This window comes from Leptinotarsa decemlineata, unplaced genomic scaffold, assembly GCF_025532065.1.
Source record: "Leptinotarsa decemlineata unplaced genomic scaffold, Ldec_3_MD MMD2_P_RNA_scaffold_9, whole genome shotgun sequence".
Taxonomy (NCBI): domain Eukaryota; kingdom Metazoa; phylum Arthropoda; class Insecta; order Coleoptera; family Chrysomelidae; genus Leptinotarsa; species Leptinotarsa decemlineata.
The window spans coordinates 9,741,975-9,766,746 of NW_027412536.1; the positions used below are offsets into that span (position 1 = coordinate 9,741,975).

At 34.7% G+C, this 24,772-nt stretch overlaps 1 protein-coding gene across 8 annotated transcripts in view; it reads right to left on the reverse strand.

The window, feature by feature from the left end:
• Positions 1–7,192: 7,192 nt before the first annotated feature.
• The window catches only part of Lmpt (four and a half LIM domains protein limpet), a 357,474-nt gene continuing 339,894 nt past the window's right edge, over positions 7,193–24,772 (reverse strand). For all 8 annotated transcript variants that reach the window (XM_074170573.1, XM_074170576.1, XM_074170575.1 and 5 more), the window contains 3 exons: positions 11,594–11,763; positions 9,119–9,305; positions 7,193–8,468 (listed from right to left, as the gene is read on the reverse strand). In XM_074170573.1, coding sequence (XP_074026674.1) covers positions 8,311–8,468; positions 9,119–9,305; positions 11,594–11,763 — 515 coding nt within the window. In that variant the 3' untranslated portion in view covers positions 7,193–8,310. The remainder of the gene's footprint in view (positions 8,469–9,118; positions 9,306–11,593; positions 11,764–24,772) is intronic.

Sequence of the window (24,772 nt, forward strand, 5' to 3'; positions counted from 1 at the left end):
TGGAAATTGTATCATTGGTCAACTCATACTGCAGATATGATATTACATTAATCTTATTAAGGAAATCATTCAGTCTTGATTTTGGTGACTTTTCAAAAACTATTTAATTGACCGTAATCAGAGAGATCGGTCTATAGTTACAAGTATGAGATTTGTTTCCCTTTTTATACACCAGACTAACAATTGAAATTTTGAATTCAGATGGACATTTGCCAGTTTTATATATTTGATTGATGAGATGTTCCAGTTGTTCCGATATTTTCTCAGAAACTTCTTTTGAAGTTTCTGCAGTCGTATCGTCGAAACTTATTGATTTGTTCATTTTAAGTGAATTTATGATACTCACATTTTCATTTTTGTCTACAGATTTGAGGAATATACTTTCTTGCATTGATGTCCTTTTTGGTGGTGGATTTGATGGCTTCTCAATTTAATTAGCATGTACTTCTACAAATCGACATAATTATAGTTGAATGTATTTGCTATCATACACCAGTTACGAGTATATTTTCATTATTATTTATTTTTTATCATTTTTTAGGTCTCGGATTTACAATTTTCCATAAGTTTGTAGTTTGACAGTTACTCCTATTTATTTCCTTATTCAGTTTGATCAGTCTATTTACGTGATTACGATATTAATTATATTGTCGTTTTTCTCCAGCATCTTCGAAATATTTTTAATGTTCATGATATAGATTTTTTTTATTGTTCGAAGAAACAAGCCCTTTATTAATCCATTTTTCACGTTTAATTTTTTTTCGATATATAGTTATTTTTTGGTATTTTGTGTAATAAAATATTTGAATATTTCTATAAACGTACTGTAACGACTCTGAAGCCGTCCCTGACCCATACGCCAGCCAATTCATCGAATAAATACATGACTCACCGCGAAAGAATGCAATCTGAAACCGCCGCGAAAAGTCTAGGCGAGTATCAAACAGAATACAGAATTCTACGATGGACCTTTACCGATATAACAGCCCGGCTTCCCATCCAGAAGGAGTAGTTGAATTCAGAAAGTGAATCTAGTGGTTAAACAAGGAATTCAAATAGTGGAAATATATTAAGTCCTGAGTGTTGTAAATAATTTATTTAGTGATAGTGAAATATTGTTAGAAATACATTTTTTTAAGACAGTAAATTCTTTAATTTGTTACAATTGGTGATCAGAAGTGGATTTGTAAAATAAATCTGTGACCGCGTGGTGGACAATATTTGTATTGCGGTGAAATTGACATAAGACTTATTTGTTCGCGTAGAGACTGGTGACTCGTTGTGTTTCGCGAAGTGGACAGTACCGGACTACGGAAACATAAACTGATAGACCTTTTTCGCGAAAAATAGACTTGTGAAAATAAATAAGTGTTTCGGACTTGATTAAAATAAATGGACATATTCAGTTTTGTGGAAAATAGACAACAAGAGACAAAAAGTGTTCAAGGAAAGTGCGCCTAGTGGACTTGAAAGTTGCCGAATTGAAGCAAGAATTGGAGGAGAGAGAGTTAGATTGTTCTGGAAAGAAATCAGTACTCCAGAAAAGACTGTGGGATAACTTGACGGAATCAGGAGAAGATCCCGAAACATATTTATTCGAAGTGTCTGGGGGTGATTTGAGTTCATTATAATGAGCAAACTCGATGAGAATACTAAATTGCTGAGAGAAGAACTTCAACAAAATTCGGTAAGTCTGGAGGAGAAACTTCTGGAAAATTCGAAGAGTTTAAAAGATAAACTTCAACAAAACTCGACGAGTTTGGAAGATAAGCTTCTGGAAAATTCGAAAAGTTTGGAAGATAAGTTTTAAGATAATTCGACTAGTTCGAAAGAAGAACTTCTAGAAAATACAGAAGGCTTGAAGAAAGAGCTTTGTAGTGTGGCGAGCCTACTCGAAGAAAGGATAGAAAGGAACCATCGAGACAGAGATAGATAAAATAAGGAAGTAAATAAATACAGAAGTAGAAGAAATCAAAGGAGGAGTTCAGGCAGAAATCAGCAAGATGAAGGAAACAACTAGCAAGTTGCAAATTCTGTCCATACCACAGAAACTGTTACCGAAAGCTTAATTCCGGAACTGAGTTTCAACATGGAAGAACTGAACCAGGAAAGCTCTCCATGAAGCCGCCTCAGTTCGACCGAAAAACTCCTTGGGCAAATTACCGCCGACAATTCGAAGCTGCGGCCAGCGAATGGATGGAATGCAGGAGAAAAGGGTGTATCATTAACATTGGCGTTGCGTGGAGAAGCAACGAATATTTTGTCTAACAGTCATTGGGAAATGAATTCCTCCAAGTTTCAATGCTTCATAATAATGAGGATATGATTAAGTACGGTCAGCACTTTTCTGCACAGGATAAAGTGCTGAGATAACAGCCCATGCAAAGCAGGCCTCATCATCGTTTTTTACATTTATGCAAGCATTTTTCAGCAAAATTTGAGGTGGAAGTTCTATGAATGATGACCCCAGCTGCGGTGTGAACTTATTTATATTCACACCCAAGTTCACGATCTTCTTCAACGCCCAGCCGCTGTCTTTTTCTTGAAACTCTTCAAGCTCTCCAAGTATTGGTATTGTAATTTTTTTATCGAACCAAACGTTGAGGGCCTGTCTCTATATATGGGAGAGTTCATAGTAGTGAAGTACTTGTACTCCTTCAGTAGTGTGTCCCCCTTCACTATCTCAAATTCTTAGCAGAAGGTGGTATTAACCTTGACAGATTCATCCTTCTTCAGAAGATTCCGAATTCGCCGCTTGAAGAGAGCCTTGCAGTCATCCAGAAAAGCTAAGGGGTTCTTATGTTTGAAATTGGAAATAACGCTAGATCTTATTCAAGAGTTGAATGCTGACTCGAAATCATTCCAATGAACCCACTCTCTAGCACCCTCAGGTCGTGGTGCCTGCCCCGCCCCCTTCTTTCGTATTACTTTGAACCGACTTTACAGACTTTTAATATTGCGGTAACAGGCTTCCAAATGCTGCTCATTTTTATCATAATACGGTAGGAAACTATTATTGGAAATATGCTTTCTTTCAGAACACTGACTAATTCCTCCACGTATACCCTTTTGGAAGAAAGCTATCATGTCAATATCCGTGAGCAATTTCAGCTCTACACCGATTTATTCGAGCATGGCATCCCAAGGATGGCCGGAAGAGGTGAAATAGAGGGCTGGATATACTTTATATTTATTCAGACATATATTACGGAAATTTTCGAATGTACCACATAAAATTAATAGATCCTGCAGCTGAAAAAGCAAATGCACTACTGGAATTAATCAAGTTGTCCCGGAGCGCCAATCAATGTTTGTTGTTGTTGAAAAATAAACAAAGTTAAATCAGTAAGTTTCATTAGTTTGGACTTCCATCGTCTTAAATGATATAAATTGATTTGAAATCCCTGAAAGAATCTGTAAAAAATTAAAAAGATTATCTGAAAAATATCAATTATCAAAAAAAACTGAAATTACAATGAAATAAAATACAAGCAACACCCAAAAAATAAAAAAAATTAAATATTAACACGAGATGAAAATTACAAAAATTATTAACAAGAACTGAAAACTAAAAATTAAAAGATTCCAGCCAAGTTACTTCACGACATTTCGATTGTTAGTATTCAAAATCGTCTTCGGGTGATAACAGGACGTATTCCTCCAAGATCTGACTATTAATAGGTCTTTCGAGTGTTTTCACCTATTCATATTCCATATGTTGCGTATCTCTACGCTAGCTTGGCTAAATGCGTTGTTGTACAACATATATGCGGCTTCTTTGAATTTTCTCCTAAACCAGTGTTACTCCTTGTGGACGATTTCAGCTTGACCCCACTTGATGTTATGTTGATGCTCTACTATTCCTGAAATGCTGGTTTCTCCTCGCTGTATGTGTTTCTTGTGCTCGGCAATGCGTCTTAGTTTCACCGATGTATGAAACTCCGCACACGCAGGGTATCCGTTAAATGCAATTCTTGGTATCGCTGTCCGCGTTTGGTGGCCTGGTTTTCGTTAGGCTAATACGGATAGTGTTTCGTAGCATCGAATGGCTCAAAATTTCAAATATCAGCGACGAACAAGGTCGGGAAGCTGAGGTTTTTGCAATAAGCAGTGGACTTACTTAGATTATAAATGAGCTGAACAGGATTCCTGACCGTGATAGAAAATATGCTAGTCTTCTGTATGTAAACCTAACTACCAATTCAGAAATTCACACAATCACCGTAAGAACTCCATTGGGCTCTCCTGATCACAAACTCATTTCAGTATTGCGTGAAAGTTTGGCATTACAGATCTGCTGAGAGGAAGGATCTTCAAGTCCATTTCCGAAATTTCCCCCGACTATATGTTTGTTTCAGCTCTAATGATCTATCAACTTGTGCTTCTGAGATCACGGAAGTTATTCTATCATCCACGGATGCATACATTTCATTTTCAATAAAACGAACTTCTGATGGCAAACTTTGGTGCAACAAAGATTGCGCCTACCGGCAGTGGCGCAAAAATCCCGGTGAAGAAAACCGAAGTAGGTTTGTTAATGCTCGCAACACCTGCGAACTTAGAAATAAATGAAAGCAACGAACTTCACAATCAGAGAATTAGGGATGAACTGCTTGCCAATCCCAACGGGTATAGATCCTTCTAGTTGGTAGCAAAAGCTGTTTATCAAAACTTTGATCAATCGCAACAACAGCCATTGAAAAAGAAAATATACTAGCTTAACAATTTGCTTCCCTCTCCACAGTCGATTTTCTGGGAAAGACACCATCCACGTTCCCACACTAAAATCCACAATGCCGGAAATTACTTCTCAACAAGTCTATTCGGGTGAATTTTGAACAGCTTAATATCAACAAGGCGTCTGGTCCCGATGAAATGCTCCTCATCTTACATGAAAAGTACGCCAATGAACTCGCAACAGTATTTTGCAAATTTTTCAAACTGTCTTACAAGGAACGGGTTTTCCTTCTTGTTAGAAAATTGCTCCCGTTCAGCCTATTCCTAAAAAGGGCAAGAAAAATTTTAAAAATAACTATAGACTAGTCGCTTTGCTATCAGTGGTATCAAAAATCACGGAGGAAGCCATAAACCACCATCTCCTCAAATATCTGGAAGGCTTTCAACATATTGATGGATCATCAATATGGTTTTCCGAAAACAAAGCTCCACAGGCGACCTTCTATTGTGTCACCCATATTTGGAATAACACAATCGAAAAACACGGACAGTCAAAAGTTATTGCGCTTGATATTTCTGAGACCCTTGACCGTGCGTGGCATGATGGCCATACTCCGATGCTATGACGTGTTGGATCATTTTTGTGTATGGCTCTCCAGCTTCCTGAAAAAACATTCTCTGCAAGTGGCCGTCGATGGATATCTCTCAAATACTTCAACTATCAACGCTGGTGTTTCCCAGGGATCCATATTGTCTCCAACTCTCTTTTTATTGTATATCAACGACTTATTGGAAAAAATCAAGAACCTAATATATTGCTTTGCTGGACAGCACAATTGTCTCGTCATTCCATTTCGATTCCACGACATCTGCTGCAGATACACATCTTCATTGGCAGCAGGAGGTTCCATATCTTAATAACAATCTAGAGGTGATTCCGAATTGGAGTGGAATTAACCACGTTCAATTCAATGCCACGAAAACCCAAGTATGAGATAAATGTCTCCGAATCGGATATAATAATGTCAGGATGGAAAATTTCGCTTTCTGCTTTGATGAGTCGGTTGGGAGTCGAAATGGACACCAATATGTCTTGGCACAATCATGTCACTGGAATTGCAAAGGCTGCTTCTCAAAAGTTTGAAACACTGTTCCGAACCAGAAAACTGTACACACCCCAGCAACTGTTGATGATTCATAAAGCTCAGATCAGACCTTCTTTGGAGTATTCTTCTCATATATGGAGCTCCACCCATAAGCATACCGAGAAGCTGTTGGATTCCATGCAAAAAAAGAGCCATCCGCCTGATAGGAGACACGAACATCACAAGCAACCTTGCTAGTCTGAAACACCAAAGAAAGTTTGGAGATTTTTCTCTCTTTTATAAATACTTTCAAGGGAGGTGTTCAAGTGACTTGGCTCATTTGATTCCACCAAGAGCGGTAAATATCAGAAATATGCGACGGACTGTGGCTGCTCATCGTTTTGAAGTTCAACTCAGTACACCTCGAACTTCACTGTTTGAGAACTCTTTCATTTGGAGAACTGCGTTTATATGTAATAAACTTCCTGAGAATGTCTTTCCAAATCTCCGGCGATTAAAATCCATTGTGAATCACCAGTTTCACACAAGCACCGCTCCTAGAGCACCTTAAACATTTTCCTGTAGTGCTGGTGTTTTGTCCATATACATATGTTATACATACCAATCTCTCAATATAATCTTCAGACACGTTTTGATCTCTGTTAGAATATTGGTACATGGGATGTTTCTTCCCCACTTGGGGCTTTGTTCATGAGATAGAGCTCTTACTAGTTAACAGTCTTTTTCTTAGACAAAGATTTCATATATGCAGCGGAGCCGCATTGAAATTTTTCGAGTTCCAGGCACTTTGCTGTGTGGGTCGGATTTTTGTACACTGATGTCTGTAGGTGATCTACTGGAATAATTTCAGATCTCGCTGCTGAATGAAGAAGAAACATCTGCGAGACTGACCTCGGTAAGGTATTTTGCAAAAATGTTTGTCGGATATGATTCAATATCCAGTGAGGTATTAGCCAGGGAATAATTTGTTTTCCAGCAGGCATTTACCAGAACCTACTGTGAATGAATGTTTCGAAATTTTATTTTTATTTTCCCTGCAGATAAAAAGATGAATGAGCCATCTTTAGAACCGTTATTGTTTAATTTGTTCATGATATTTCGTCTACAATGGGTGTGATATTTTTTAAATTCTTGGTTATCTATAAAGAATCAAATTACATTTCAGAAATATAATTGATATATTCTTTCTCGATTTCCAATTGCTATTAGTAGATATGATTTTCGAAGAATCTCCATACAAACACATACATTTTTTTTAAGAATTTATTACAGAATGAAATATGAGATGTACCCTAGAAGCAAAGCCCTTGATTCTGACAGTATAACAAGTTGTAACATTCCCAAAAGTTACAATACATAAATATAGGATTAAAATATACATGAACTGTGAAGTCCTGAATAAATATTAATAACAATTTAGTTAATATATTTCAAATCTTGGATAAAACACATATTATGCAACAATAAAATGTAAACTTCTAAAATATTTCAAAACTTAAAAGTACAACCTGCACTAATTTACTAATCTACTGTAGTAGCACCAAATCGCTCGGTATGTTCATAAATGCTATGAAGCAGTATACATATTATCTACAATAAACAATTCCATAAATTAAAAATGTAAATAATTATTCATTATTGAAAACGTTTGATATAACGTTTAATCCCTAGGGATATAACACTTAGAATATGATAAATATTTATTAAGGCAACCTTTTTCTTACTTATTTAGAATATGGCTACGTCATATATTGCTCTTGAACTCATTATATGTTGAAACAAGCTAAAGCGAAAAAAATATTAGAAAAATAAATATGCTTTCACTAATGATTAAAAGGATTTTTGAAGGGGGAAATGACTGAATTGTTCCCGCGAAATAACTGCAATTGGACAGAAATAATATATATTTAAACAAAATTTTTCATTTGCTAGATTTGTTAAAATGTTTTTTTTTTGTTTTCGTGTGTATATGTGTTAGTGTATGTAATAAATATGTGAAGATATTGGGGAATTCATTAATTCAAGTTTTTCCAAAACTGTCATTTTTGTGATACCAATATCAACCTATATATTTAGGAAGTGAAAATGTGTAAATAGTTAAAAAAACTTGTATGATTTTTTTTCATATCAATACACTTATGAAACAACTTCTGTTTATTGTTCATTCAGTAAGGAGGGATCAATTCATTCTTTATATTCTCTATTTCTATACATATATTCATACTAATAGGTGACTTGTATGATTATTCGAATATTAATTTACTTTTCGTGAGTCATTGCATGATATGTCTATTCATTTTTTGTTATTGGTCTAAAAATAATGTTATTTTGATGGTATTTGAATTCAAAGTGAATTAAATTTGTGACCAAAGCTTTGAACTTTACAATATATAAAATCCATTCAAAAATTTTGTTTCTACTTAAATTTCACTGGATGAAAATATTTTTTTTTGGATTCAACAAATGAAATTTGATGGAAATCAGTTTGAGTTTAAGTCATGACCCCTCCTTCAACTAATTACGACATTTACATCAGTTTTTGTTTAGCGCACTCGGGACAGATGATGTCATCTTGATCAGTAATGAAGCCACGTCCTACCAAACTAGTACGGCACGAAGCGCAGAAGAAACAATCATTGTGCCAGTGACGATCTTCGAAAGAGATGAATTTGGTGCCTCCAATACCTGATGAAATTAAAAAAATATTAGCAAAAATGTTTTTGTAATAAGTAAATGACTAACTACAAAACATTTCATGAATAAAATCATTCAGAGAGTACTCAGCTACAAGCTATTTCACACTATCGAAATCATTAAAGCAGACTGTTGATAATGTATCAAATCAGTACCCTAATCAAGTAACTAGTTTGCAGTTAGTTTCCAGGCCTTAGAGAGTTCAAGATTTTGCAGAAAATATGTTGTGGTACTAAGAATATGAGGTCAAAAAATGCTTTCAATTTCTTTTTAAACTGTACCTCTAAACGCTCTTGAGAATCAAAAAATATCCAAGTTTCAGAAGGATGAAATGAAAACGTTATTAATAAGTTGAGAGAAGTTTTTACCAGAAATCCTGATAATGATAACTCCAATTGACTGTCTGGTTAGTGTACTGGGTTGGTCAAAAAGTCCCGCAAAGTTTTTAATATAAATGTATTTGGTCTTGCCACGTTTGGCTCAGAGAGAAGTCTTTGAAAAGGATTTGAGACCTGAGCCACATTCAATTTTACTAATACGTTTTAGAAAATTTCGACAATCAGACACATTCTTGAACATAGATTTTGATAATTATCGTTTCAGAACTGATTGTAACTTCCTATTTACAAATGATAAATTACCTGTAATTGGTTTGGTGCAAGCAGTGCAACGTTTTGCAAACAATTCTCCAAAACATTCTGCGCAATAAGCCTTCTCGTCGCGGCTTGTGAATCGTTCACCTGCCAAACTCTTTGTGCAATGTGTGCAGGTGAAGCATTCCCTATGCCAAGGTTCGTTTTTGTACGTCACTCCTCCACTGGTAATAACCTGAAAAAGAAATGCATGCTGAAATTCTGGTAAGGATTATAACATAACAGCCAACCATTCAAAATTATGATGTAATAATTTCTACAGGGTGTTTATTAAACATGCGGCAAAAATTTAAGGGACTATTCCTTGGACTATTCTAGGGATATTTTGTCGTGTTATGATTTTTGATAGGGCGCTTTGTTTCGAAGATACGGAGCGAAAAAGAATTTCTACAATAACAATTTACTACCAAAAATTACATGTAATGTTTCTTAATCTACCAGAACTGTTGAAAATGACTACCCCCGCTCGGATGCAAGAATCCAATCTTCTCTTCATCGACTCACGAACTCTTTCAAAAACACCAGGATCGTTTCTGATTGCGTTACACCCAGCAAATTGAATGTCTGCAGCCGTTTGTAGTAATCGGAATGTTGTTGATAGGTACCAACGGAATTGAAGAAAACAGAAATGAAACTTTCTATGTTTTTCACCACTTTTATTTGTAACTAACGTTACTGCAGTTTCGTCCTATACGGACATTTTCAAACTTATACAATAAACTGTTTATTGTATAAGTTTGAAAAGTGGTAAAAAACATAGAAAGTTTCGCTACATTCATCAATTTACTAACGGAATTGTTAGATTTTTTTATTATTTGGTGGGTCCAGTGTAGTACGCTATACTTTTATTTCGGCTACGTTAATAATTTTAAAATTACCAAAATTATTATTGTCTAAATTCTTTTTCGCTCCGTATCCCGCATGTTTAAAAAACACCTTGTATATGGCATATTATTACCTGCTTTTTTGAAATGGCAAGTTACGTAATATGGGTAATTTTTCATGTGAACAATCTCGTATCAATTTCAACTTGTCTCATGGCAGGATAGCTTTTGATTTCAATTATCCTTTCAAAAGGATATTATTGAAGTTTTTTTTTTCAGCTGATTGAAATAATTTCATTTATCAACACGTAAGCGATATATTTTGAAATATCCTGAATTTTATGATTTTTAAAAAACATCTACCACCTTACACTTCGAGATAGGTCACATATTATTATTCTTCTTTCAATTCGAAATTGAGTTTACTATTCTGATAAATAAATAACACAATGGCAAAAATAAAACTGCTTCAAAATAAGGACTTTTCAGTTTCATTTCAAAATAGCGACCCATTCCAGCTTCGCACGGGGACAAATCAGATAATTTAAACAAAAACGCGGTAATTGTGCCTCAACTATGAACATATTTTCTTGCCGACTTTTTTGTTGGCAATAATGAGTACCATATGTAGTAGTACATTATGTTCACCAGAATTTTTTGCGGAATTTTCGTATCAATATCTTGATATCTTGGGTTATATTACTACAATTTTTGCAGGTATACTTATTTTTATCGAAAATAATTTACATCTCATGTTACTTGCTGATAATGTAGCTTTCAATACATGAAATCATTTCTCAACTACTTTTTGGGTTTATTCATTACAAAAAAGACAAACAAAACTTTTCTGTTTAAAATTGAAAAATATTTTTTGTTTTACTTGTATTCTCAATGATTCTTTTCATGATGAATATTCACCAAGTCAAAGTTACTTTCCGGTGGTGTCAGTCTGCAGGTTTTTATGTCTATCGTTTCATTCACAACTCCAGAGGCTCCAATAAATTTAAGACATCGCCATAACACTTAGTGACACGGCTATCGTCAAACTTAAACCAGTCCGTTTCGTTTTTGGCCAAGGCGTAATAATGACCAGATTCAACGCCAGAACCACAGTGAACAATGAATGCATGAATATTATAATGGTGGTCTGCTAGATTGAAGTGTTCATCTATTTCGAACCTTCGTAAGAGTTCGGTGCTTCCGTCAGAGATGGAGTCATGTTTGAAGATCATCAGTGTTATTATTAGATTGACTGGTGCCTCAGCTATACTTGTTTTTTTATAACAGTCACTTAGTTTGGCAAAAATTATTTTTGAAAAAATTGTTTTTTTCAATGAACTATATATTTATCAACATTTCATAAAATGGAAAATTTTTTCTTATTTCTTGTACGTTATACAAAAGTTTAACCCAAATAGCTAGGCGATTTGATAAAGTTATTATAGATAGTATGAAGTGAAATTTTAAATATATCAAAATTGCCGAAATTTGAGAAGTGGAACTGATAGTTAAATTCGCTGCATATGAGTTCTTTTAAGGTTTTCTTGAAAGAATGCCTCTATATATCAGTTACCTTTTCGACTCAGTCATAATTCCTTTCTCAATAACAATTGAGGGGCATCTAAAAAGTATTTCCTACCTTGTTACACTTGATACAACGCGTGGCGAACTTTTCTTCATAACATTTGGAGCAGTAAATTTCTTGTTCGCGAGGAATGAAACTCTGAGTTCCAATGGGCACCTTGCAAACACAACAGCAGAAACATTTTTCGTGCCATTGCCTGGTCTTGTACTCCATTTTCTTCGTACCTGTAAACAATAAAAACGATGATGATAATACTAATTAGAGATGATTTATTGCAAGTTTTTCATTCAAATCAACATGAGAATGTCAATTTCCATTGTAAATGTTTTCATCTATTAATGCATCTGTTAATACATCTGTTAATAAGGATATAGAGTAAGTTAGTATGGTTTCTTCGTTTCTAACAAAACTTTGTTACTTCGACGAAGAAAACCTTAATATTTCATTAGTGCGGATTACTTACAATAACAAAACTTTTAAATAAAACGTATCTCGACAAAATGTCTTCTGTTTTGTCACCAGAACTCCCACGTGTCAGACTGTAATTCAGAGTCATTATCCAAAACGCGCGTTTCACCAATCAAGTTGGCGTCTTCAGGAGATGACAATGTAGTTTTCTTCATTTTTGATGAGCGTTTCTCCAACAATATAGGGATCTTCAGGAGACAACAATAAAGTCTTGAAGACGTCAACTTGGTTGCTGAAATATGCGTTGAGACGAGTATTGTAGTTCTGGTGGTTGTATCGTAAAAATCCGACTCAATCTTCGAAACCCATAAATAAGAATCGTGTCAACGATTGCATCCACGTTTACAATATCTTCGGAATTTCGCTTGACTTTTTAACTTCTTCAGTCACGCAATGAGATTTGTAGAACGATTTTTACGGTATCGGCACTAGGTACGGAGTAAATTGAAAATTTCAAAGGAAAACAGTTTCGAGTTCGAGTTAAGGTGAAATTGAAAATGTAATCTTGTATTATTGGTCTTTGGTACACTTAAAAAAATCTAAATGAAAATCGCAGGTATTAGTGGATATAATGACCAGGTCTATACTTAGTAGTAGAGTAGGAAGATATGTTTTATTTTTTCCATAGATCATTCTCACATAACTCAAGTATGTCCTAAATAAGTTTGTAGTTTTCCCGAGAATGACATATTTCATTCAAAATCCCTGATGTTAATCAATTTCTATAATTGAAATATAAGAACATAGGCATTTTTAAGTTAGGAATGAGTTTTCCTCGAAGTTTTCTTCATCTCCTGAAGATGTCAACTCGGTTGGTGGAACGCGTGTCAAAAAGAGTATTGCATTTATGGTGACTGGAAAAAGTGCTTATATTTTTTTGGTGTATTCTATACCAGAAGTTTCAGTTTCACCTATTACCAAAATTACACTCTTTCAATTTTGTTCCATATACAATAATTCAAAATTATACCATCTTCCAGTACAAGAGCAAAAAGGATTTATAAAATCTGAACATTTTGCCAAACTGATTCAACTCTTGGAAATCATCCAATCGATCATTCAATTCACAATTTGAAACCACCGGAATATGTAATGTATTCACAATAATGTACACACTTCATAACACGTCGAAGCGATCAACCCATAGACCAGTGTTTCTCAAACTTTTCGAATTCACGTCTCCCTTATGTTTTTTGAAGGTTATCGCGGCGCCCCGAACGTAAAGACTACACTAGATATTTAATTATTAAAAGTAGGTAGGTTGCCGTCTGAACGGATTGCATTTTGCAATTACCGATATTATCATATTATCAGAGGATTTTTATTAATAGGTACCGACGTATTACCTTTACTGTCAGTTATCTATGTTGTGAAATTGTACCTTGAGACTCACCCGTGGCCCACGGCGCCCCAGTAAAGGTTCCACGGCGCCCCAGGGCGCCACGGCGCACACTTTGAGAAATGCTGCCATTGACGTCACACAATTCGGATAAATGTTTTTGATACCCATAAAAATACCTACATGTAGACTATTATATCAAACAGATGCGATAAAGATTCCTCATTAATCTGAGTATCACCGACATTTATCTTCTATTTGTAAAAGCTACTCTCCAAGGATTCAAAATAGGTACATGAAAAATGTTCTCGAGAAAAAAAACATATTTATAATAAAACTTACCAAGATGTAACAATAAAAAGCAGTCGAAAAGATAATAAATTTGAAGAAAAATGTCATGCAATACTATAAGCATATTTTTATCAAAACGGTTTGAGAGTTGTAGCTAACAAATATTGATTTTCGACCGGAAGTCAATAGGGAGCAATCCAGAGAAGCAACTTATTCAAAGTTCAACTTACTGGAAATGTAAAAATTCAATCATCTTGAAAATATCAAAGTAAAGGTAAAAGTTCAACAAGTCTGTATGGTAAGCATAAACAACAGAGGTTGTTCTTTGTTCTAAACATGCTTGAGAATATAATTGTTTGCACAATATCATTTATATGAAATAGAACTGTGGTAAATCTCTCTATGAATGAACATGTATCTTACATTTACTCGCTTTCGAAAGGTGACACCCATTTACGTATAATTATTTGGACTGTCTGCAACATTGACCTCTTTCCATTCAATTCGAAACCCACATTAACCAGAAATTTGGCTAATTGTTAATTGGTGCATTCAACCCACAAGATGTAATATTTAATTTTTCATACTGCAAAATTAATCAATTGTTTTATATGAAAATGAAAGGTTAATTATTCACCACTCTGTTATGAATACGGCTATGATTTGTTATTTCAGTATCCATGATGTCAAACTTAAATGGAAATATTAAAATGGGGAATAGCATACCTATACAGATCTGAATTGGCGATAACTTTGATAAGATAATCTCCTCTTTGGATATTATTTAACTCTTGTGATGTTTATTAAAACGACATTGATCATAAACTGTCTTTATTTTTGCGTTCAATAGAGGAATGTAAAACATCGAGCACAAAAATGCATACCATCGATATTATACACAGGACCGTAATTACTGTATATATGACATTCCCCTTGTTGAACAAATTCCCCTATATGAAATATAACGAGCAAAATATAACCGATAATACCAAAACTAATATAATTATAGATATGTCAAGAGCTGACTGTAATATTGAATGAACGTAATGAATATGAACAAACAATAATAGTGGTGAGTACAAAACAATCTTTATTCCTTTCATTCGTATCTTGTATCTGCTCATTAGCGATTGAATCATTATTATTAGATTCAATTGAGATTTCAGTATCATTGGAATCCTCAACTGTATTGATTAATTATTTCTAGACAATAAACTACCATCATCAAACTTAACATTGTAAGATCGTGGTCTAATTTCTGATTTAGAAACTATAACACCTTTTTCCCATTTTTTGTCCTCTAGTCTCCTTTTAACTAAAACAGTTTCGTTATTTCTGAGAGTATGTCTATTAGGTTTGGTTTTTCTATTCTAAAATTGCTTCTGTTGATTTTGCCGTCTTCTGCAAAGTTATTTTTGGCTGGCCTAAGACAGGTAGTTTTAATCGGTAATATATCTCTGAGTTGCCTGGACATCAGAATTTTTGCAGTAGACTCCAAATTACTTTCAATTGGAGTGTTTCCATAGATTGATAAAAAGTTGAATACATATTTTTATTTTCGTATTTATATTACGCAGCATATTTTTCAATGTGGCCACTTATCGATAGTATGCATTTTTTGTACTCGATGTTTTGCATTTCTCTATTGAACGCAAAAATAAAGAAAATTTATGATCAATGGCGTTTTAATAAACATCACATGGCGCTGCGAATGAACCATTGTTATTGAATATTCCTTTTGGAAAATCAAAGATGTACAATGTGTACAGTTTTTACAGTATATTGGCGATGAGGTCAAACGTATATTTAATACATTCTAATTTAAAAAAGAAGAACAAAACAGGATTAAGCCCTTGATACGCGAATTTGACAATTTCTTTCAACCACAAACGAATCTAGTGTATGAAAGACATAAGTTTTTCACAAGGAAGCAGTTGGAAGGTGAAAATTTACAATGGTTCACGACAGATTTGAAAAACAAAGCGATAAGTTGTGCTTTCAGTGATTTGGAAGAGTCACTGGTTTGCAGTATGCTTATAATTGGCCTCTTTGGTGATCAACTAAGAGAAATATTATTCGAAGATTGTGATATGACTTTGAAGAAAGCGGAAAGTGTTTGCTTGGCTCAGATCTAGAACACGCTTGATGCCTTCATTTTGAACAAATCATGGAATGAAAATATAATTTATATATGTATACATAAAAACATTGACTGTATCATTGTATACTTATGGATTTGTTTGTCAAAATGCGTCAGTTTACTTGAGAATGGTTTAATAAACAGAAACCAGTCGTTATATATTAGACGGTAGTTAGTAATTAAACAAAAGTTATTTTTTTTATCCTGTAATTAAAATATTTTGCTGACCGAGGTCTTCCCATTGGGATACTTGGATCTAAACTCAAAATGTTATCTCACTTGATCCGATACTGTTGCCATCAATGTGTAAAACTGAATTAACCCCATTTGAAGGGTAGTTTATTCTTGTGATTTTTCATATTCTTCTGCCGACCAAGGCTTTCCTATAGGAATATTTCTCAAGAGTTGATCTGTACAAGAGGCTCAATAGCGTAGACATTTTTGCTTTTATTATCAATTTCACTCTTGTTCAAATAAAATTTCCAGTATTCAAGGTTTCGGTAATAAAATAAGATATTTTGGGGGTCATTTCCTCAATACAGTTTCTGCTGAATACAGAGGGTGACGCTTCATGGTACGAGTTTTCTACAACACTTTAAGAGTTTCAAGATGAGGCAAGATTTAGTTGAATCCTTAGTTGAAACCAACAAATTCAAAATGCAATCTAATGTCAAATTTGTTACCTTCCTCTGTCTGATGGCAGAAATCATCAGTTTTAATACAATCAACACGTCTCATCTCCCAAAACGGGGGTATGGGACGTGCATAACCCAGCTCTGATGTCTTTTCAATAACGGGGATGTTAATAAAGGATTTGCAACGTCTGGTTGGATAAACGCTTTGACCGATCATGCTGAACCCGTCGACAGTAAATGATTCGATCATTTGGCTCAGGATCCTCGCCACAGTCTGTAACTGACCAAGAAGAAACTGCCAGTCGCTTACAGTAGACCGAGGTGTTGAAGACACCTAATAGGTAATGATGAACCTCTGGATCTCCAACTTCAACCCCGCTCAGGTCTATGCAGCCCCGACGTAAAGTGGTTTATCTAACTTTTACGTGGACCTTACATTGTTTGGTTCCAAATTGATGACCTATTTCTGGACACCATTGCCCGCTCGCAAGCAGAGAAGGGGATTGGGTATCCTAATGACTTTAGTTATCATATTATCATGCAGACTATCACTCAAAAACCCACGTCCTTCGTATCATGGGGGAATTTAAACCGTACCTACTTTTCGGATTTTCACATAGAGTTGATACAGACTAATTTCACTGCTTGAAGCGAAGCATAAGATCGGGAAAATACAGACAGCTGGTAACTAGACATGTCGAAGTTTGTTCTGACACTTATCTCTGTTCGTGAGGGTTCTTGTTAGGTATTATTAAACGGAATAAAAATAATTGCATTTTGAGCTAATTCACTCTGTACCTTAGTTTCAAATCTCGAAGTAATTAGCACGGGAATAGAGAGATTATAATGAAAAATGCATGAAATGTCAGTGGCGATGACCAAATAAAATACTACAACCAAATCTGGTAATTGTATTTGCCGTTTAAAAATAGTCATGACCCAAATTTGTTATGAATATGGCTTTCACATTGCATGTTATGTATCGATAAATGAAATGAAATAACTGAAGAAAAAAACTCATAACTGCAAATAAACAAAGACGGCATGATTACGCTCTCTTTCTATTGGTCGGTTCCATTAACATAATTGAATGAATATTATTGATATTTCGAAACATAATGGAATCAAAATATTGATAAATCAAGCATGGTAAACGTGTAAAAAATAATATAATTATTCAATTTGCTTACACAGAGATATATTTAGATATGCGTCATATTTCTTCTCCCGGAGATCGTGCGTTTATAATCTATAAAAAAGGATAAAAATATTCCATCAAAACAAAATAGAGCTTCTGTGTGGTTTGATAAAAGGACCGATTGGAATGATTCAATCGAATATGATACAGGTGTAAGATGGTAGTGCGGTTTTTTAAACAATGCACGTTTCGCCATCCAAAAAGCACTATCGGAAGGTGACAAAAATTATCGGAGAACAATTCGAATATCTATTTCAACTTTTTAATGCACGATTTGTAAAATATTTACTAATTTGCAAAATTCAATGATGATAAAGATACTAAATTAATTGATTCACTAATAAAACAATAATAATTTAGTAACTTTCGCTGAATTTGCGAAGATTGGAATATGAAACATTGAAATAATCCGTCAGTATCTATCATTGCGAAAACGAAAGCCAAAATACCCAATATAATATTTTTATAATACAAACTGTATTTTATTCTGAGAAACAGATTACTCTATCATTAAATCTTCAAGTGGAGATGTAAGTTTGTTCGATATTTTCAACAAAGTGTCCTAAATATCAACTATATTTCACATGATAGCCTCTTGATGAAAATATTTTTGTGGGTTTGAAGGTTTTACAAGGGTCAATTTCAGGCCCTATATTGTTCCTTTACATATGAATGGGATAGGTGAATCAATCATCTCAACTTCAGTAGCATATGGAAAACTATTTCAATCCGTTTTCACAACCGGGCACAAAGTTTAGGTCGTCATTAAATTTCTAACAAACAAAAATTTCTAATAAACTTTAAGCATAGGAACATATTTCTTGGATCACTCTCTAATAAATGTTTGGACTAGCCATATATGGTAGATACAGTTCTAGGACACTGATAATTAAGAGAAACTTTCAGTTAAACTTTCGGGATAGGGGTGGATATTTCAAAGTAGTTACGAGTACTTATCAAGGTTATTTAATTGAAAAATATTTCAATAATACTTTATTGAGGTCATACAATATCTTCTTTAGGCATGTATTTTTATAGGCTATAAACGAAAAAACATATTTCATTTTTTTCTCCCTCCTTGAATTAACATTTGAAAAAATTATTCACGCGGGATTCAAACCATTGATCTCTCTCTTACTAACACGATATTTACCATACTGAGCCATCAACTCTTGCCAACCTTAGCACATATTTGAATAAATAGTACAAATACTTTCATTCTCTTCAGTTGAGATTCGCTGCTGATCGGTCGATCTGTCCGCAGTGTTGTTTTAAAAAGTGTTAACCGCTTTTTCTAAACCTTATCGTATCTGTGTATTTGAATTTATTTATATCCAGAGAATTTCTCCATACGTTTCAAAAAAGTTGTTCTTTTTTTCAGGAGGTTTTGGAAAGTAACCAACCAGGCCCGTACTTAGGATAATTATTGGAATTATGGTTAAATCGAACGGCTGAAAACGATGAATGAAAAAATATTGAGCGAAATAATGCAAGAACCCCAAACCACAAGTAACCCTACCATTCAAGCAAATCAAAACCCTTCCAGTCGATTATATTCATCAGCATTGAGTCAATCTTTACCCATCAGGTTCCCTACAAAAGATCAAGCAATTGTTTTCAGCGCTATCGAGAATGCAAAACAACTCGGTCCATTAGTTCAACCTAGAAACATACTTTTCTCGTCCAGAATTTCTAATAACAAAATCTGTATATACCTGTCCAGCAAGCAATTTGTAGACAAATTTCTCAACGATTATGGCTCTATAAAAATAAATGATGAAATTATTAAAGCTCGGAGAATAATATCTACAGCAGAAAGACTAGTTATATCCAATATTAGCCCTACCATACCACACGACGTTCTCATCACCAAACTGAAAGAAATTGGACTCACAATTATATCACAAGTAACCTTTCTGAGAATAGGAGCTACAACTCCTGAATATAGCCATATACTCAGTTTTAGAAGACAGGTTTATATAACACCACCGGAAAATCTGGATATTCCAGAATCAATTGAGATATTTCATGATGATGTCACATATCGTGTGTTTCTATCCAGAGATAACCAAACCTGTTTCAAATGTAAACAAATAGGTCATATCGCCTCCAAATGCACAACCCAGAATACATCCCCTTCCCAAAACAACTTCCTACCACATCCATTGGACACTAGAAAAGCTTTAGAGGAAATACCAAATCAAGCATCTACAAGTCAACAAACGAACGAAAATGTAGACAATTCTACAGAGCAGAATAGTAAGAATACCGGAAAGAGGAACCTTTCAGAAATCTTGACTCCAACGTCAGAAGATCAAGAATTCCTAACACCCAAAAATACAGGCAATAATAAAAAATCAAAAACATGAAATCAATATTATAAGTATAGTCAAGTACTTATTCAACCTATCAAAGATTACATTGACAAGCAACAAAGAGAGTTTGTAATCAATTCAGAACAACTGAAGGACCTGTTCGAGAACACACATGGATCGAAAGATGTATTGAGTAAAGCAAAGGACTATACAGATGACATCCAAGGACTGATAGACATGTTACTTGATTTCCATCCAAGTATTGAAGACAGACACTTGAAAGGGAGGTGTACGAAATTGAGGAAAAAATTACAGAGGCAAGTCGAATCCGAAAAGTACGAGACACAAAGTGACTCATCAGATCAGCTATTTCAAAAACGTTTTCTTCCAATAATATTCAATACCATACTACAATGGAACTTGAATGGATATCATGTCCATTTGAGTATGCTTCAAATATTGCTAGCAGAACATTTCCTAGATATTATTTGCCTACAGGAAACCCATTTTCATGAAAATAATATTCACCACTTAAAACAGTACAAAGGATTCTTTCAAAATCGCACTTTTAATGGAAAAGTTAGTGGAGGAACAGCAATATATGTCAAATCTAATATGATTGCTATTGCAGTTGAAATCTTCACACCAAGAAAAATCCATATTTGCAATATCTAAATACCACCAAACGTCGAACTAGACGAACAAGACCTGGAACAATTGTTGGGCCAAATTCCGACACCGCGTTTAATTCTTGGAGACTTCAACGCACACAACATTATTTGGGGATCGAATTCCTCAAATGGTAGGGGACACAAATTGGAAAATATTTTCAATAATTCAAACCTTGCCATTTTGAATGATGGATCGAATACCAGATTCAACTCCTCCAACGGAAATTCTTCGGTACTAGACCTATCAACATGCGACCCAAATCTTTTGTGCCAATTGAACTGGAAAGTTATGGAAGCGATCATTATCCCATATTAAAAACTGACATGACGAAACGAGACATTAGACCTGAGAATTACAAATCATCTCCAAAATGGAATTTGAAAAATGCAAACTAGTCTCGATACTCCAACTTCATTGAGGACAATATTTCTCGAATCGAAATTTCCGATGACATCGATTTGACAATAGAGAACTTCAATAATTTGATAAAGGAGGCTGCAAATGAAGAAATTGGTAAAACAAAACATTTACAAGAACATAAACCAGTACCATGGTGGAATAATGAATGTTGTGCAGCAATAAATGCCAGTAAACATGCTCTGAAGCAATTCAGAAGGTTCAAAACGAAGGAACTCATGATAGAATATAAAAAACAGAGAGCAAACACGCGCAAAATAATAAAAGAGGCTAAAACTATTTAGTGGAGGAAATATGTACAGAGTATTAACAGTAATACCCCAATATCAAAAGTATGGAAAATGGTTCGAAACATATCAGGAATTAATGCATATCAAGGAATACGGAAGTATTGCTTATGCCTCAGCCAAGAAAACTACGTTGAAGCGCCTGGACACAATACATAATTCTGCCATACGTATTATTTTAGGAGCATACAGAACGAGTCCAGTTGAAAGTTTATATTGCGAAATTGGAGAACCATCATTGAGTTATCGTTGAATGCAGTAGAGTTTATCGTATGCATCAGCAGTTGCATCACATGAAAACCATCCAATTTACAAGAACTCGATAACAAATCGGTTTCTTACCTCATATGACCGACCAAGAACTGACCCCCCTATCACGAAAGGATCAGACGATATCTTGACTCAATCCAAATCCAGAAATTTCCTTCTATATATCCTACAAATATTAGTACTCCACCACCATGGCTGATAAACCCACCCATATTCAATTACCAACTATCCCAGTTCAATAACTTCAGGCAACTGATCATTAAGTATAAGGGCTACAAAGAAATGTACACTGATTCCTCAAAAACTGATGTAGGAGTAGGTGCTGCAGTAGTAATTGATCGAACGAATTTAACTTTCAAACTTCCAAAAACAGTAAAAATCCTCACAGGGGAACTTTTTGCCATTCTCCAAGCACTTCTCTAGGCAAAATCAGATGAAGCTGATAAATTTATAATAATCTCAGACTCGATCAACAGTCTGCAAACACTCAAAAAAATGTATGTGAGACATCCAATCGGTAAAATTATCAAAAGAGAACTATATACTTTGCAAATTTTGAATAAGCAAGTTGCCCTACTTTGGGTCCCCTCCCATATAGGAATAAGAGGCAACGAAACAGCCGACCGAAGCGCACGTGAGGCAATAATAAATCTGAACCAGAAAGCCTCACAGCTCACTCCCTACACAGATTTGAAATCGTATATAAAAAAAATTCTGAGGGACATCTGGAACAGGAAATGGCAAATTACACAATCCAAACTTAAAGAAATGAAAACAGCGGTAGGACCGTGGGATAATGGAAATCTGCCGAGAAGAGAACAAGTGATCATGACTCGACTCAGAATAGGACATACAAGGCTTACCCATGAATGCCTGATATCTCGAGAAGAGGAACCACAGTGTCAAATTTGTGAAATGCCACTAACAGTAAAACACATCATAAAGGAATGTCCGATGTTCCAAATAGAAAGAGACAATTACAATATACCTCAAGATTTGAAGGAAGCTCTAGGACGACATCAAGTGAAAAATATGATTTGCTTTTTAACTGCTCTCAACCTTATTATAAAATTGTAAATAGTACCTAATGATTTGTAATAAATACACTCCGCCGCTAATAACCATCAGGTTGATGCGGATGATTTTAAATAAAAAAAAAACTTTCATTCTCCTTCATTTATTATAGTTTTTTTTTTATAATAGGTACCTAAAAAAAGTGGTAGCAAGGACATTTATTACTAATGGAATTAAGTATTTAATGAAGGTGCTATTATTTCAAAATCCTAAATGAATATTAAATGTTCGATATTTCGTAAAAACCCTGGCTGCCTCTGAACAATTTTCATGAAATTTGACGAACATTAATACCAATGTAATGGTTCATTTTGCCCATGTGATCAGAAATTCGTTTTTGAATATATATTTTGAATAGAAAAATTGAACGCAATCAATTAAGAAATTCGAAACAAGTTTTTGAAACTCTTCTATTGCTGTCAAACTTAGATATGGTCTATGTTTGGGGTTATATCAACAGGTGTATATTAATTAAACACTGAAAGGGCAACAAAAAATCCTCCAAATAACTATAGACTAGTCGCTTTGCTATCAGTGATATAAAAACCATGGAGAGAATCGTAAACCACTATATCCTCAAATATTTGGAAGGCTTCAACATCTCGAGTGATCATCAATATGGTTTCGGAAACAAAGATCAACAGGCAACCCATATTTGGAATAACGCAATCGAGAAACATGGAAAATCAAGAGCTGTGGCGCTTGATATTTCTAATGCCTTTGACCGTATGTGGCATGAGGATTTGCTGGCCAAACTTTGATATTATAGCTTGTCGGATCATTTTTGTGTATGGCTCTTCAGTTTCCTGAAATAACTTTCACCATCAACGCTGGTGTTCCCCATGGGTAGGTACATATTATCTCCAACCCTCTTTTTACTGTATATCAACGACTTATTGGAAAAAAACCAAGAATTCAATATATTTCTTTGCTGACGACAGCACATTTGTCTCGTCATTCCATTTGGATTCCAGGATATCGGCTACGGTGGCATATCTTCTTTTTTGGGTAAAATAAGGAGTTTTCTTCATAATGATTTGTTCCTTTTTCGGTTTGAGGATGAGTAACCAGGTTCAATTCAATGCTTCAAAAACCCAGGCATCGGTTTTCTCCAAGAAGATAAATGTCTCTGAACTGGCTATGAAAAATGTTAGGTCAGACAATTCTGCTCTCTGCTTCGATAAGTTTGTTGGGGGTTGAAATGGACACCAACATGTCTTGACCACAATCATATCGCTGGCTGCTACGAACACTATTCCGAACCAGAAAACTGTACACACCCCATCAACTCTTGATGCTTTATAAAGCTCAGATCAGGAGATTTGTCTCTTTTTTATAGATACTTTCATGGAAAGTGTTCAAGTGACTTGGCACATTTGATTCCACCAAGAGCGATGCACATCAGAAATACGCGACGGACTATGGCTACTCATCGTTTTGAAGGTCAACTCACTACACGTCGAACTTCACTGTTCAGTTCCCATCTGGAGAACTGCGTTTATGTGGAATAAACTTCCTGAAAACGTTTTTCCAAATGTAATTCAAATCCAATGTGAATCACTACTTTAGCACAGGCACCGCTCTGAGAGTGCCTCAAGGATTTTCTTGTAGTGCTTGTGTTTTGTCTTAAAAAAACTGAATATTTACCAATACCCTGCCTCTAATGGTGTTCTAGTGTTGTCTAATATTTCATAATGAAAAATAGTGATGACGACTTCTCTCACTATTGAAACCATTTCATTTCCATTAACCTTATAAGGCATGCGTATGAAAAATTCAAGTTTTTGTTTTGTGTGCGGACAGAATTTTTATTATAGAATTTAGTAAATATCAATTAGTTGATTTTCAATTGTGTCGAGAAATGATAAGTAATCTTTGTAGGTCTCATAAATCTTTTTTGGTTCACGATCATTTGCTATGTAAATTTTTTGACCAGCGAAAATTTACGTTTGAACATCCCATTCGGGGGATTCATTTTGATGGTATAAAATAATATAAGGTAAAACTACTTACAACTTACTTACAACTCCCACAGTTTGAGAGCTTGCACCATTTTTTACGTATATCCCTAGATAAACGACTGAAAATTTTCGACTACATGGTTGTTTTCATAGCATTAAAATTTTC